This window comes from Microtus ochrogaster (genome assembly GCF_000317375.1).
Source record: "Microtus ochrogaster isolate Prairie Vole_2 chromosome 6 unlocalized genomic scaffold, MicOch1.0 chr6_random_2, whole genome shotgun sequence".
NCBI classification, from domain to species: Eukaryota; Metazoa; Chordata; class Mammalia; order Rodentia; family Cricetidae; genus Microtus; species Microtus ochrogaster.
In genome coordinates, this window is record NW_004949095.1 from 1328987 (window position 1) to 1345725 (window position 16739).

A 16739-nucleotide genomic window follows, 5' to 3' on the forward strand; every position below is an offset into this window, starting at 1 on the left:
CTCTCTCTCTCTCTCTCTCTCTCTCTCTCTCTCTCTCTCTCTCTCTCTCTGCCTCCCTCCCTCCTTCTCCTTCTCCTCTCCTCCCCCTCACTGGAGTGGGGACACCTTGACTTAGATATCTTCATGTGTGTTCTTTATCACGCAGGGCTCTCAACACAAGCCAGCTGAAGGCCTGGAACATTGAGATGCTGCCAGGGTACCGGGATCCCTACTCCTCCAGGCCTCTAACGCGGGGTGAAATTGGCTGCTTCCTTAGCCACTTCTCTGTCTGGAAAGAGGTGATTAATGACTTAGAGGGACAGTTTGGTGATGAGGAAGAGGGAGAACGGAACTTTCCAGGTGGCTTAGAATGGGATGCGAGAGGAGCCTATGGCTGTCTCAGAAGCAAGCTTGAGACTTGCTCTTGTTTTGCGCATCCCATCAGCCCAAGGCCAGCAACAAAGACACTTGGACGGAGGCCTCAGTGAGACGTGGGGTGGTGGCAAGTGAAGACATTCACACCGTATGGACTTGATTTCTCTTAGGTCATCTCCACCGCAAACAGGAGCGGTTAGTATGTGTCTGTCATGATAGCATTTATCAAATGAATTCATGCACACAGAGGCATGCGAGGCAGGGACAGGAAGGATGGGTAAGAAGAGTCAGAGCCACAGCTTGATCCTGTGTCTTACACTTCCAGACACTAATGAAGGTGGCATTGGAGTGCAGGGTCCATGAATAAGGGTCCGCTCCCCCCAGAAAGGAAAATAACAACAAAAAAAAAGAAAACCAAACTACAGACCCCTTGGTCCTTGAATGATCCAGCTTTTTTCTTTTTTTGCTTGTCTTTTGTTTCTTTAAGCTTTAAATAGAATGTTACAGAAATATGTAGAAGTACATAGATCATAAGGTACCGTCAATGAAATCACACACAGGAAAGACACCCATATTAATAATTACTGGCATCAAGAAACAAGTGACACTGTGTCCCCCTCTGCACAGCCTTCTGGTCACTCTTCCCCCAAGGGTTATCACCATTCTAACATCTGATAGCATGGTATGGCCTGTCTTTGTGCCTTCTTTGATGTGACTGGAACTGCACAATACACGTGACTCCTCAGTATTGTATATGAAAGACATCAACCCGCCTGACTGCTACCACTGTAACACTGATGGAGTTGTAGATCGTCTGACCTCAGTGCTATAAATATGCCACCATCGGGGGCTGGAGAGATGGCTCAGTGGTTAAGAGCATTGCCTGCTCTTCCAAAGGTCCTGAGTTCAATTCCCAGCAACCACATGGTGGCTCACAACCATCTGGAATGAGGTCTGGTGCCCTCTTCTGGCCTGCAGACATACACACAGACAGAATATTGTATACATAATAAGTAAATAAATATTTAAAAATAAATAAATAAATAAATAAATAAATAAATAAATGAATATGCCACCATCATCGATACATCCTGCTGTCCACAGACATGTTCTTGGATCCAAGTTAGGAGCTTTCACAAATAAAAATGCATATCGAAGTTTTCATACAGTCTCCCTGCCCTCCCCAACCGGTGGCCTTTACAGGTTATTGACCGGGACCTGGAGAAGACGCTCGTCATTGAGGACGATGTCCGCTTTGAGCATCAGTTTAAGAAGAAGCTCATGAAGCTGATGGATGACATTGACAAGGCGCAGCTGGACTGGGAACTGATGTGAGTCACTAGGCAGAGAGCACTCAAAGGCAGTCTTTGCCAAGGTACAGAAAGCCCACCTCTCCAGCGGGCAGGAGACCCGATGCAAGCTTCCTGCCATTCCCATGGTTTTCACACCACAGATGTTTCCAGAAATAAGAAGTAGGGAGAAGTTGGGCAGTTGTTTTTTTTCCTCCACCTACTGTCCAAGGTGAGAAACTACAGAACTACAGGAGATTTTTTTTTTTTTTTTTTTTTATGAGACTGGCGTTGGCCTGACTATCAGGGGCCTCTTGACCGAGCAGTGGAGAAGCCCTGATGACCATTGGGAGGACCATGAAAATTTCACCTGCAAAGCAAAGTGGCCTGTGGGCAGGGTGTGAAGAGGGAGCAGGAGGCATTCATTAAAGGGCTCAGCTCCCAGGACCAGGCTGCCTGTGCAGTCCCTGACGGGTGGGTGTGGGAGGCTCTGAAAAAGCTCCTCCGCTGGAAGGGGGTTGTCTAACAAAGGCAAACACTGAAGTCTGGGCTGGGGGCAGGAAGCCAGGCTCCCTGGAGGGGTGCTGGCTCAGAGCTAATGTTAATTAATGCTCCTCTCTTGCCTCTAAGCTAACACCTTTTCTCTCTTCTTTCTACCCTTTCTCTTCCCCTTCTCTCCTTTTCTTTCTCTTTCTTTGTAAAATAACCAACGCTTCCTGTTCCTTCCGGTGAGGCAGAAACACCCCAAGGTCCCCAGGTGTGCACCCAAGGTAATACTGTCAAATCAGAACCCACTCATTGGGAACAGCCCAACTTTCCCTGCCCTTCCATCCTCAGCAGGGAAGATCATTTTGGACCCTGGTGGAACACCTGTTTTCACAGAAAATGGCCCATTTTGAGCTTAAAAGGAACTCAGCAATGACCCAGTTAACTCATAGGAATTAGACTGCAAAAACCAGTACAATGTAATAAAAGGAGGCCTTCCCCTGTCGGACTTGAGCCATGTGCTCCATATCCTGAACAGTTTGTTGAGGTCATGGGTCTAGGCTCCAGAAGTCACTGCTCTTCAGACCTTCCTATGGTAAAACCTCAAGCCCACACAGACTGGAAGCTACGCTGTGCTCACGTGATACACGGAAAGTCAGCTTTGACTGACACTCAATAATCATGGAAAACGCGGTCCAGGACAGCTAAAGCAGAGATTCTGCACAGAGCCCTCCTTGTGGGTGGCACGGTTGGTGCATTCTCAGGCCAGAGTACCATCAGACCCAAGAAGGAAGGACAGAAAGAGTGAAAGAGTATTCTAAGATGTCACAGATTCATGTTTTAGAGAACTGATAGCTGCTTTAATGAGGAACTGCTCCAGCCAAACATAAAAGCTAGTCATCCATCCGTGATTAGCAGCCTTGTTGTTTCCGTCAGGAAAATCTAGACAGTGGCTGGACTTATCTGGCCGTTTTCTTCAGTAAGAAATGCAGTGTGGGCCAAATATGTTATTTCAGATTTTCTGAACACACTGAAAGTTAAAAAATAAATGAGGAAAGAAGGAGTTTTATTTAACCAAATATATCCGAATATTACCTATTTTAGCATGTAAGCAATATTTTTAGCCTCTAATGAGATAGTTTATGGTATTTGTACTATCTTTAAAGCCCATGTATAATTACACTCAGAGCACATTTATACCCAGAAAATAAAATGTTAACTGTTCAACAGTAGTCCTACCAGATAACAAACTTGCTTTGCAGGAAGAAAAATATTTTACAGAGCTAAAATATCAAAATTGTAACTTATTTTTAAAATCCTTTTGAAGCTTTTGAAATTATGACATCATTTCAATGCTTTCCCTTTCCTCTCTCCAACCCCTACCATGTAGCTCTCCTTGCTCTCTCTCAAATTCATGGCTTCTGCCTCCTCTTCTTTAATTGCTGTTACATATATGTACATCTTACATATTTATATAAATATATTTATTCCTAAATATCTAAATATAGCTTGTTTAGTCTGTAGAATGTTATGAGTATGTATATACTTCAGGGATGATCACTTGGTATTGGATATCCAATTTGGGGGTTCTTCCCCAGGGTGGGGAGACTCTTTCTCCTGCTCTGGGTATTCTTTAGTTAACTATATCTAGGGTAGAAACCATCTATGTTGGCATGCCTATTGGTGCCATCCTCATTTGGGTCTTGTTTGGGCCACCATGTTGTCGAGACTCCATGGGTGTGGCTTCCCACATTCCTGGGGCATCCAGTCTTATGGCAGATACCCTATAACCTCTGGCTCGCACAATCTTGCCTCCCCTTCTGCCATGATGTTCCCTGAGCCTTATGTGTAGGAGTTGTATTGGAGGTGGGTCCATCGGGGCACAACCTAAATTAGAATTTAAATTAGTAAGATTACAAACTCAATTCCTCAGCGCTTGCAGCCACATTTCAGGTATTTACTGAAAGAGTCTTTCCTGCTACACACGAGAAATCAGACTCTTCAGGCTGAAATGACCGTGACTGTGTGTGCAGTCCCCAGAAGAGCTGAAGACGGAATATGCTCTCATTCTGCACACCTCTGTGCCTTCTTTAGAGCATGGGCAGGGTGTAAAGGGGGGAAGGCTTTCAGAGCTATCACTCAGCCCATCCAGAAGGAACCCTTTGGGGCTCCTCTTGGGTTTCTACACTCTCTACTGCTGACTCTGTCTACCACAGCCTTTTCAGTTCTGTTCACACCAGCACTTGGGCAGTGGTACAGAAAGCACCCAAGGCTGAGAGTCTGGGGAGGGAAACAACAAACTCAAGATTCCCACATCTGGCCTCTTTCGTTCCTTTCCAACCTCTCTAAACACAGCTGGAAATCCCATATCATCCTTGGGAAATCATCCAAGCAATTTTTTCATCTCTTTGTATCTTCCCTTTCTGGCTTAAAGACAGACCACTAGGCCTGAGGAGTTGGGGTGCTGATGAACGGAGCTGGGGAACTGACTTCATGAGGACCAAGAGCAGTGATGGATCCCGACAGAACATTCTCTGTGGTAGTAGACATTATCACAAGACACCAGAGTTCAGGCTTTAAAATAGCGCTTCAAACTAAATGTGTGCTCTGTTCTTCTAATAGTCAGTATCCTAATACCAAGTTGGAACATTTCTCCTCACTCCCATTCCCTTACAGTTACATTGGCAGGAAAAGAATGCAAGTCAAAGAGCCAGAGAAAGCAGTGCCCAACGTTGTAAATCTGGTTGAAGCTGACTACTCCTACTGGACGCTGGGCTACGCCATCTCTTTGGAGGGAGCACAGAAGCTGGTTGGAGCTGATCCCTTTGGGAAGATGTTGCCAGTGGACGAGTTTCTGCCAATCATGTACAACAAGCATCCCGTGTAAGTCTCCTGCCATGGCCACCCATCTCTCGGGCACACACTGTTTAGGAATTAAACCTCCTGGGTAGAATTTGAATGTTTTATAGTTGTATGACTTTTCTCAAGAATCCTCCTATAATTATAACCTGGAAGGTTGAGTAGTCCCGTGAACAGCCAGGAAGGATGAGGCAGAGGAGCGAATGCCGTGCCCAATGCCCTCTTCATTACCCAGTGCTCGGGACCATGGTCAGCTCAGAATCTACTTGTCTGTGTTCTTCTGACTTCATAACTTTACAAACCTGAAATTAAAGGTCATTGACTTAAGCACCCTAGATGTGGGGTTCATTCTGCTCACTGCGTGTGTGTACCACTAGATAGGGAGTGGTACACATCCTCCCAGCGCTCGCCCTGTGGGAGATAAAATAGACCCATGTACAAATCATCATGATAGATCATGAAACTCCTCATCATGGAGATGGCAAGAAACCAGGGGAATGAGGAGGTGGCCCCTGAGCCAGATATTGATGGAAAACGGAGTTCGGTACTCAGAATCCCAAAGGCCTATGATTGACGGACACTTATCAAAGGGTGTGGTAAATGATGGTTGCCTGTCGGTCCTCGTAGTAGGCTATGAACTCTGGGAGGTAGAAACAGCCACAGATCTCTGGGTCCTTAGGAGTATTTGCAATAGCTGCTCAACCAGTGTCTCCTAAACTCCCGAGTGGAGCAGGAGACCAGGTTCTAACTGCGGCTCCTTCTCTCTGATCCAAGTGATCTCCAACTCTGACCTTCACTGTAGTTGTCAAGGCTCCCATGATGCTCATTTTGTTTCATCAGTAAAGATGGAACCAGCTACGTGTCATCTTTTAGGTGACATGCTTTACCTTAGAACCCTGGTGGAAACAGAGAGTCAAACCATTATCTCCTGAAACATAAGGGAAATGAGTAGCTATTTAATCAATGTTTACTTCTCTCACAGACAAAGATACTGAATATGTATTCTCTACATAACTTTCATAGAAGCCCATGGAGGAAGGTCAAGATGTCCCTCTACTGTCACCTACCCCATTGCTGCTGTCGGGGTCTCAGTTGTCATTTGTTTATCCAGGAACAGGACACTGGTTGTGCATTGGTCATGTTTATTTTTCACTAGGAGTCCAACAGAGTTTAACATTCACCTTTTAGAGCAAGACTTGAAGCTCCTTCACTAAACTCTTCTACCCACTTACAGCAGGTTGGGCCTGACCTTTTTGCTTATTTGTTTGTACAGATCTTCTGAAAGCCTTAAAGTAGTAAGGTCCTCTACAATCGATACAACTTTGCAAAGTGGGGAATGAACCCACATGGTTTCAGGGTCCTTCCCTGCTCCCCCAGGTGCCCGCCCTCATGTGCCTGTGCACCTCTCGTTGCAGAGCCGAGTACAAGGAGTTTTACGAATCCCGGGACTTGAAAGCCTTCTCCGCGGAGCCTTTGCTCATCTACCCCACGCACTACACAGGCCAGCCTGGCTATCTGAGCGACACAGAAACGTCAACCATCTGGGACAACGAAACAGTTGCCACTGACTGGGACAGGACACACTCCTGGAAGTCCCGGAAGCAAGGACACATCCACAGCAAGAACACAGAAGCACTGCCACCGCCGACTTCTCTGGACACTGCGCCTTCAAGGGACGAGCTCTGAAAGCTCCCGGGAGCAGTGTCTACACGGTTCACCACTGTATGGCTTCTCTAAAGGGATGCTCTTCTGTGTCTTCCAGGTTTTTTTGTTTGTTGGTTGGTTGGTTGGGTTTTTTGTTTTGTTTTTGTTTTTAGAGAGATGGTTGTCATCTAATCAAAGTGATTTTATGTGATTGATCAAAATAATATACTTTAAATAGTGAAGAACAGAGAAATTAGAACCCAAATTCCCTGGGATACCTTTACTGGAATGGCCAAGTTAAACTGCAGTCCAAATGCCCAGTTCTGCTCACTAGCCATAGAATGCTGTTCGCCACACAGATGTGGCAACAGTTCATATTCTTGTCCAAGAGGTGGCACCACCAAGCTGTCAGAGCAGTAAGTGGGCAGTTAAAGCAGACAAGCCATTGGACCTGGTTACTCATCTGAGTGCTCCATTTTCTGTGACAGATGTGACCTTGAGGGCTTCAAGCCATCTAAACTATACTTATTGGTCTATTTTATGTGACCTTGAACATTGGCCTATGTAACAAATGCCTGGGAGTAGGGAAATCAAATCATTAATTTGGCTTTTATTGAAAGGAGTTCTGTCGTGAGCCTACTACAGAGTGGGTGCTTCCTTCTTGGCCTCCTTATCCAATGGAGTGGGTAGCTGGCTTGGGCTGAGATGTAGCTCTTGACCATCATGGCAGCTAGATCTCTCATTAACGTGTCTAGCTTCCATGTGGCTATAATATTTAGATATTTATGAGGGGAATGTCTTAATCTTTGGCATTTTTATTGTGGCTTCTTGAGTCCAATATGATGTGCTATATATAAAAAATGGTAATATATACAACGTAAGGAATGGGGCAATTCCAGCCCTGTGCGGGGTTCCCTTGCTGCTCCAGCCCCTCCCGCCCTTTGTGTTGTAATTGGAGCTGTGGGGCTGCATCCCCAGCACCCCGGCTGCCTGCTAGCTTATGCCTCGAAATAATTACATGGACACTGTATTCTTTTAAACACTGCTTGGCCCATTAACTCTAGCCCTTATAGGCTAATTCTCATATTCTGATCAACCCATCTCTAATAATCTGTGTAGCATCAGTCTTACCGGGAAAGATTCTAGCCTACATCCATCCTGGGTCAGAGCTTCATCTATTGCATCTGCCTCAGAGAGCAGAGCTATCGCGTCTGCCCGGGAGAGGGAAACATGGCGTCTCTGAGCTCACTTCCTCTTCCTCCCAGCATTCTGTTCTGTTTACTCCACCCACCTATGTTCTAACCTATCAGGGCAAGCAGTTTCTTTATTTAATTAACCAATGACCTTCCTCCATCACCTTTGCGTCACTCCCTTCCCTGAGAATGGGCTGCAGGTATGACTTTAATATGTCACTGTTAAGAGGCAGAACACATTCCAAGCTCACAATCGCCCTCATCTTGGATTGTCATTGTATTCTGGATTATTTATTTTACAAATTTGTAAAAAAAAAAATTGTAGGATGAGACAGAGAAACCGGTGTCTCAGACTTTCATCCCATGTTGGGGGACTGCAGTGTAGTGAGGCGGGTCCAACCATCTGAGTTGTCTGGATTTCTCAGCAGGGTCTTAGCAGGGAAGACCGCTGGTGAAAGAGGCTAACGCTAAATTATTCTCCAGGGAGTGTGGGAGGCCTTGATCCGGACAATAGGTTTAAGTCGACAATCTGCAACTCTTCTAAGCCAAAAAATCTTAGACACCCTTTCTCAAAAGATGGCCCCTACACGCCTTCCTAATTTCTTCATGTCAGGTGCAATGTTGGACTGTGTCATGGTGCCCAGACTCACAGCGGTGTCTGAGAGCACCTTGCTTCACCTCAGCCACCGGGTTGTATCGGCCTTCTCTACCAGCTGGTCAGCTGGAGCTGAGAAGCCAAGAAGCCAGGCTTAGCCAGCTCCAGTTTGCCTCTTCTCTAGAACAAAGGAAGAGCGCTGGAGAGCTCGTGAGAAGCCTTAGGCAATCCTTGGGCCTCCTTGGGTATTGGCTGGAGGAGCGGAAGGACCTCCAGCAACACTTGGGTATTTGGTATTTTGTGTCTAATCTGAATGTGCGTGAGTATGCCTGGCTTTAACTGTTATTTTTAGAGGGTGGAAAGTGCACTAGGAGTGGGGGAGAGACTGGGTTGCTTTTTGCGGTGTTCTTGTTGTTCTTGTTGTTTTAGTGGAGAACTTTCCCTCATTTGCCCTGTCAGCTGGTCTGATGGATTGAAGAATTTTCATTTTTAAAAGACATTGGGTTTCAATTCTAGAATTTTAGGTTAGGACCTTTCCGACTGTGAATAAAGATCTGTCTGTTTGTCCAGCCTGTGTTTTTGAGTGCTTGGATCCGGGTCCCTAGTAAAGCTTTCATGTGCTTTCATGTGATTATTCTACACTCTTCAGCAAACCAGAGGTTCCTGGACCTCATAGTTTGCCCCGCCTCCCTGGGACTTCATCTTAAACCTGGGCATCTGACCTTTGCTGCGACCCTCGAAGTCTTCAGTGCAGACTTTGCTCTGGCCCTGGAGCTGTTCTTGATACCCGAGAGGCTGAACCCCATCCTGATTCCTCTCAGGATCCAAGCTGGGATCTTCTGACAGCAGAGCCCGACCTGGGTACTGCAGGGTGTGCTGTGTGTGCTAGCACCTGTAGTCTGCGGAGGGCACATCCCTTCAGATCTCTTGGAAACTTGAAGAGGGGGACATCCCACGTCCAGATCTGTCTTACTGTGCTATTTCAGGACAGGGAAATGATGATCTCCCTTCTGAGCTCATCAGAAAAACTGAACAAAGAACCTTATCTCTAAATTATTCTTCCTTCCTCTCTGACTCTTCAAACCCTTGCCGACTGGGGCTTCCATGTCTGTGCTGGGATGTTGAAAACCATGGACTGCCATGGGATTCCTTATGACAAATGAGACAGAGCAGCTACTGCCCTGCTATGCTGTGGGAGCTGCTCTGGACAGGTGGGTAGGTGTGTGCAAGCTGGAGTGGATCATGGTGCATGCTCAAGACAGCATTCTCCCCCCACAGGGAACTGAAAGTGCCCATCTTTGACTGTGCTACCAAGAGTCCATCCAACCATTCAAAGATAAAATGGAAAATCAAACTTCCTCCCAAGTCTCCAGAACCATGTGTGAGCATTGCCTGGCCTCAGGCAATTCATTCTGGAAATGAAAATATTCTGGGAACAAGTGCAGGTCCCCTCTACTGTGGAGTCCAATCAAGTTAGGAGCAGTGCAGGCAGGTAGCCATATTTTAGATATTGCAGTGGGGAGGGTTGTAGGGTACCAGAGGAATTGAGTCTACTAAGGAGGTCTATGGGATGGTGAGGGAGGAGGACAGGGTGTGGCAGTTGGAGATGCTTTCCAGGCACAATGAAAGGAGGCCAAGGTCCATGTAGAGCTAATGGGAGAGTCTGTGGGATGGAAAAGTTGAGGGTATGTTGGGAGTGATAACAGAACAGGGCCGGTTAGGTAATGATGGCAAGCCGACTTGATTACTTTCTGATCCTGGAGACAGAAGTTTCTGTTTGGGAGGGATTCTGGGATTTTAAGGCTTGGTTTGTTTCCTGGCAGACAGTGCAGAAAGTTCTGGAATAAAGTTGTGCCTGAAGTCAGAAAGTTTCCCATTCAGGTACGAACCCGTTGATCTTACTGTTTCTCACTTACAGTTGGAGCAAGTACCTAAAGCAAAGATGGCTTCCAGGATGCTTTTTACAGTGCACTTATGTGGTACTCTTTCCAACCAGGGGGACACGGGGACTGAGCCACAAGAAGTCAGTTCACTATGGAGTTAAATAAGAACAAAATAATGTCACAGGTAGGCAGATATTTGTGAAAACGGAATGTAATGGGTTAGACCCATGGACAGACAGTCCTGGAAACTATCAGTATGGCCACATTGCATTTTGTAGGGACATTTTGAGAACCTGCTGCCCCAGAGACATTCTCATAAATATGGAGAGGGCTGGGCGTTGGTGGCGCACGCCTTTAATCCCAGCACTCGGGAGGCAGAGGCAGGCGGATCTCTGTGAGTTCAAGACCAGCCTGGTCTACAGAGCTAGTTCCAGGACAGGCTCCAAAGCCACAGAGAAACCCTGTCTTGAAAAACCAAAAAAAAAAAAAAATATGGAGAGGGAGGAAGCAGGAAGGAGAAAGGACTCGTGGGGTCCCCTGTGAGCCTCGAATGACAGCCTCCTCCGCGCAGGGTATCTGAGGAAAGGAAAAAAAGCCTAGTGGGTTTTATCCTGGCTCACTCAGAGGAGAGAGAGAACTTTTGTCACACTACCAAAAACTATACAGAAAACGGTGCCTCCTCTGTGATGAGGGAGGGAAAAGATGAACTTGCTTTCGTGTTCAGGAGGCTTCTACTGAGTGAAGTTCTCTCACTGTATAACAGGCCTGCAGAGGGCATCCAGGAAGGTGGGTGCCCTCAGAGGGACGCCCAGCTTAGGGCTCAGGTTGCCTGTCAAAAGCCCCGACTGCACAGGCTGAAGGCTGGCCAGGGAGTCTGAGCAGAGCTGGTATGCCTGTCCTCATGAGTCTCTCTGGGCCACAGCCAAGAAACAAGCTGTAGGAGCCGCAGGCATGCTTCAACTCATGAGTCAGTCTTTCCCAAAGGCAGCGGCAGGCTAAGCTTTTCCCAGGGTGCTGTTCCACACACAGAAGCCTGCCTTGAAGATTTTCCCATCTCACGCCTGGAGTTTGGGCTGCTCTCCCTCTCAAGAATGTTGGGGCTTCCTTTCCTTAGTCAGCTGAGCCTGTGCGCCCAAGCGAGGAGCTTTTTCCACATAAGTGTTCACTCGACACTGGATAAACCTCAAGGGGTAGGAATGCCTATTAGTTAGGACTTTGCAGTTAAGGCAATAGGTAAATAATACAACTTGTCTAAGGAAGTAAGCGGGCAGGGAGTCAGTCCCTTAGGAGTCAGATCTCTGCCTCCTGCACCCTGACACACACACACACACACACACACACACACACACACACACACACACACACACAGAGCAAACTGCAGAGCCAACAAAATGTCTGAGAGCTCTCTCTCTCTCTCTCTCTGATTGATAGATGGGACAATCCATGATATATGATATACTAATTATTTAACAAGTTATCAAATACACACACACCATAGTGTACATTCTCAGACAAGATTTTCCTGGAGCCCTGGCTGTTTGCTGTCATATAAATGAGGATTGTGGGTGTGTGGGAGAAAACAGTCATTTAGAAGGCTGCTTCCATTTCAAATTTGGCACCTCGATTTTTTGAGAGGAAGCATGGGAGCAACGCAGAAGTGATTTTCAGTCATCTCGTTTAAAACGCTATCCTCGCACTCACTTCTGTGTTTGTATACGTGACCGGACCCGTGACACATGGAGTTGTTCTGGTGATAAATGGTGGCGGGGTTGTGATGATTCCTCATGAAAAGCTGTGGTAGAGGATTTGGATACTGGCCATGAAAGCAGAGGCTGGGAGAACCTAGGCTCTCCCAGAAAGGGAAATCCTGTTTCAACATACCCCCTAAAAGAAGTGGGGGAGGAGAGAGAAGGGAAGACTTGAGGGTATGGCTCAAACTGCTAAGTAAAACAAAGTATTTCCACACAGGTTACAGGTTTCTGGGCAGGGATACCGAGGGCCCATATGCAATAGTAATTGACATTTATGATCTAAAATAGACTGGCTTCTGTTGAATTTTTCTGTCTTTTACACAAATTCAAATTATTCTTTCTGATACTTCCTCCTTTTGGCATCACTGTCTTCAGCTTCTCCTTTGCCCCATGCCGCCCGCTCTTAGGTCTTCACCATCTATTCTAAACACTGCCTCCGATGGCTATGGAACATTCTAGAAAGAGACACCAGTGCTCGACAAGTTCTTTAGGTGTTTGTCTTTTGCCTCCCCTGCCCACAGACGCCGGATGGAGCCTCACCGTGATGGGGCCAAGAATGATGGCTGAAGTACCATGTCAGTCAGAACCGTAAGGCAGGAGGTACCGAGTCCTGGGTCACTGCTAAAGAGACTCGCTTGGCTCCTGCTGTATTCACGCCAAAGGAAAAGAAAATCTCTGGTTTAAGTGACTGAGGTTGCTTGGTGGCTTCAGTCTAGCCTAGGTAGCTTAACAAATACTTCCGGTGGCATTTCATTTCAGACATCTCTCAAGAAAAACAGCAATGTAATTAAGCTTCTTCTATTGGGGTCGTAATTAGTTTCAGGAGCTCCCCCATCCCTCTGAGGTCAGAACACAGTACTGCACATCACAGCAGCCTCCTGCAGGCTTACCCTGTGTGAACTTGAAAGTGTTTCAGAGAGGCAATCTAAAGACATGAATGTAGGCAAAACTCTCCAAGATCAGTGTCTACGTGGGGAGAGGGGCTCACTTTCTAGAATGGTTTTGAAAAATTCATCACATAATGCCAGAGGTCATGCCACATTATCAATTCCCTTTTAAAATACCCACTTGGTTCCTTTAGGGTTTAGGAGCCTGGCGCGCTAACGTGGGGCTGAATAAATCCATGTAAAACCTGAGAAAGCCTGGAAAGGAATCCTAGACACAAGAGAACAGAGTAAAGCATGGTCTCTGGTAGCATCATTTTCACAGGTGGGCTCTGTTTAACAGAGGTCTTCCTGATTCAGCGGTAGCAAAAACAAAACAGAGAAATCACGTGGTTACAAAATGGCAACTTCCTGGTTCACCAGCACTATGGCTGACTCTTTCGGGAGGCCTGGCTATGAAGCATTTAAATGGGGTTTGTGAGCAGAGTGCTACAACTTGCTTAATGGCAACATAGACCCACGTTGTGCCTGAAAAATGGGGCAATGTACATGGCTCTCAGAGGCAGCAAACATGCCTCCTCCATGTTGAACTGGGGAGAGCAAGCAGGCAGGCCATGTTGGCCCTAGCCACACCTGCTCAGCATAAAGGAAAGAGTGTTTCTGGTCAGAAAATAATTACAGGTACATAAGACAGATTCAGATAAAAAAGATCTCTAAATGGGTCACAGTGTTGGATAAATGTACATAGGCTTGGGAGAGACAAGAAATAGTAATAAAAGGAAGTAAATGGTTTTAAAAAATAAAACAAAGTCGTTAAAGAGAGAGTACAGTTATAGATTAAAGAAGATAATAAAGTAAATATTAAAAGGTAACAGAGTAGAAACAAATAAGCCATATAAAGATGTGCTGTGGCTCCTTTAAGAGAAAGCTTACTGACTCAGCATAAGAAGTGGCAGCTTCCTGGTTGTGCTGCCAGCATGAACTCTGGCTCTTTCAGGAGGCTGAGCACTTAAATTGGGTTTGTGAGCAGCATGCTAATAGTTGCTTAATGTTGACATAGACCTACTGCGACCCTGGAACTAGGGCAGCGTGCATGGCTCTCAGAGGCAGCAAACATGCCTCCATTATGTTGGACTGGGCAGAGCCAATGGGGGGGTGCAGCAGAATTGGTCCTAGCCATGCCTGCTTAGCATTTGGTCAGAAAATTTTATATATATATGTATATATGTGTGTATATATATGCAATAAAGACAAATTCAGATGGAAAAGACCTCTAAATGGGTCACAGTGTTGGATAAATGTACGTAGACCTGAAAGAGGAAAAGAGTAGAGATAGCTATAATATAAAAGAGTACAGTCTTAGATTAAAGATAATAAAATAAATATTAAAGTTGTAGAAAAAGTAAGAGTAAAGAAAAATAAGCCACATAAAGATGGAATATACACAGAGAGTCTGGATCATGTATATGATTCTGTTTTCTTTATATTTTTTGACTGTGAATGAGCTAAGTACAGTGAGACATTTCGTTGTATGGGCTGCTAAGCTTAACTGACATATATATTTTTAAAGGTATCTTGACTTCATAATTTGGGTCTAAAGATTGTTACTTTGGAAAAGAGGTTCTTCTTTTGTTTCTACAGAGGATGAGAACCTGTGAAATCCTTCCACACTAATGCGCTTTGATGGACCAAGACCCCCTGAAAGGTTGCTGTGAACACCCCCTAAAAAATTATTTCACCCAACAAAAAGCAGGAAGCAGTTTGGAGAAGAAACTGTTATTGCTTGGACTGCTTGATATTATGCTGTATGAACTGGACATGCAGGACCCACAGAGAGATGACTGCTGAAGCTGACTAAGGAAGGTGAGACAGTCCTTCAAGGGTTCCTGCTTCATGAAAGAGTCTGCCAGACATTTTGCAGGACACAGAAGAAAGTGACTGACAAATACTGCCAATATAGGTGGAACTGTCTTTGAAATTTACTGCTTCAGCCAGGCGGTTGTGGCTCACACCTCTAATCCCAGCACTCGAGAAGCAGAGGCAGGAGGAGCTTTGTGAGTTCGAGGCCAGCCTGGTCTACAAAAGCTAGTTCCAAGACAGGCTCCAAAGCTACAGAGGTTTTTTTTTTTTTTTTGTCTCAAAAAACCCAAATAAGTAAATAAATATAAATAAATTAATTAATGAAATTTCCTGCTTCGTGGAAAAGTCTGCTGGATACTACGGTCCTGTAGTCTGAAGATGGGAGCTTTGTGAGTTCGAGGCCAGCCTGGTCTACAAAAGCTAGTTCCAAGACAGGCTCCAAAGCGCCAGAGGTTTTTTTTTTTTTTTTGTCTCAAAAAACCCAAATAAGTAAATAAATATAAATAAATTAATTAATGAAATTTCCTGCTTCGTGGAAAAGTCTGCTGGATACTACGGTCCTGTAGTCTGAAGATGGGTGCCTGCAGCATTACAGAAGAACAGTGGGTGACTGTCCAGACAGTGGGATGTCTCTGTCAATTCTAGAGTTTTGGAAGTTGCTTACAATGCATTCCCTGTCTACTTAGGTAATATTATATCCTTCTGTAGTCTTTGGTGGAGTTGAAGAATAGATAGTTGTAATTATAGTTATCCTTGGTTATGATAAAAAATAAAGTAGATATGAATGTTGTGACTGTAATTCTTGCTTGATACCTGTCTTGTTATATGTAATTTTACTATATTAAAGTTAAAACCTTCCTTTTATTTAAAAATAAATGGGGAAATGGTGTAGGAAGTCCTTCTGTCTATGTGTTGCTTTTATTGATTAATGAATAAATCTGTTTCGGCCAGTGGCTTAGCAGAATAGGGCAAGGCAGGAGTTCCAAGCAGATAGAGGAGGAAAGAAGGCAGAGTTAGGGAGACATCATGTAGCTGCTGCCAGAGGCAGAAGTGCTGGAACTTTACTCTGTAAGCCACAGACACATGGCGATACACAGACTAATTGGAATGGGTTAATCCCAGATGTAAGAGCTAGCTAGCTAGAGATACGTTTAAGCTATTGACCAAACAGCATTGCAAACAATATAGTTTCTGAGTGATTATTGGGTGGTCTGAGAAGCTAGGAACAAACAGGCGGCCTCCTACTATAGGAACCTATAGGAAAGTAATTCTGGGTGACAATATAAGAACAAGGAGACTGTGTTGTATGTAGTCAGCTGAGATGGGACGCCTTCTGAGATGACATCCTCTTTCATGGAGGATTTCCTTGCGGTGGGAGCACCAGCAACAGTTTCACAGCTGTCCAGATGGTGGCAGCACTGTGTCTGAGAAAGGCTCTAGGTGAGATAGCAAGGCCTACCTTAAATCCTCACCCCAGGTTCACAGCTTTAAAGGGCAGCCCCAGTGCCTGGCTCCTGAGAAAAGCAATGGAGCAAAGCAGCACCACTGACCATCTCTCTTCTCTCTCAGCTGACAGCCCTTGACAGTAGAAACAGCCACTGCCACTCGCTCTTCCTCTGTTCTGTCTAGTAGGTTCAGAAAAGGCCTCTGAACCAATGCTGGCAAGCCCGGAGCCTGGGACCCACCCAATTAACAACACTCCAGATACAAGCCCTTCGGGTCTGGCAGCACATGCCAACCAAGTCCCAAACTAGTTTATTAGTTTAACCAAAAGGTAAACAGATGCTGGAGATGCAGAAAGACAAGCATGCGAGCAGCTGGAAACAACATCCAGCTGTTCACCCAGAAGCAAAGTTAAAACAACTAAAGTGGCATTAAATAAATGAGGCCATGTTTTATCCACTTGGGATTTCCACTGTCTTTTTAAAAAAAGGTAAATAT

General features: G+C 45.5%; 1 protein-coding gene across 2 annotated transcripts in view; it reads left to right on the forward strand.

Annotated features, from left to right (window-relative positions):
• Colgalt2 (collagen beta(1-O)galactosyltransferase 2) overlaps positions 1 to 7650 on the forward strand; it is a 97787-nt gene extending 90137 nt beyond the window's left edge. The window contains exons 9-13 of one of the 2 annotated variants that reach the window (XM_026787635.1): positions 146 to 278; positions 1558 to 1685; positions 2381 to 2413; positions 4806 to 5012; positions 6404 to 7650. In XM_026787635.1, coding sequence (XP_026643436.1) covers positions 146 to 278; positions 1558 to 1685; positions 2381 to 2413; positions 4806 to 5012; positions 6404 to 6674 — 772 coding nt within the window. In that variant the 3' untranslated portion in view covers positions 6675 to 7650. The remainder of the gene's footprint in view (positions 1 to 145; positions 279 to 1557; positions 1686 to 2380; positions 2414 to 4805; positions 5013 to 6403) is intronic. The other variant, XM_005363861.3, reaches the window with a different exon arrangement.
• Positions 7651 to 16739: the final 9089 nt, after the last annotated feature.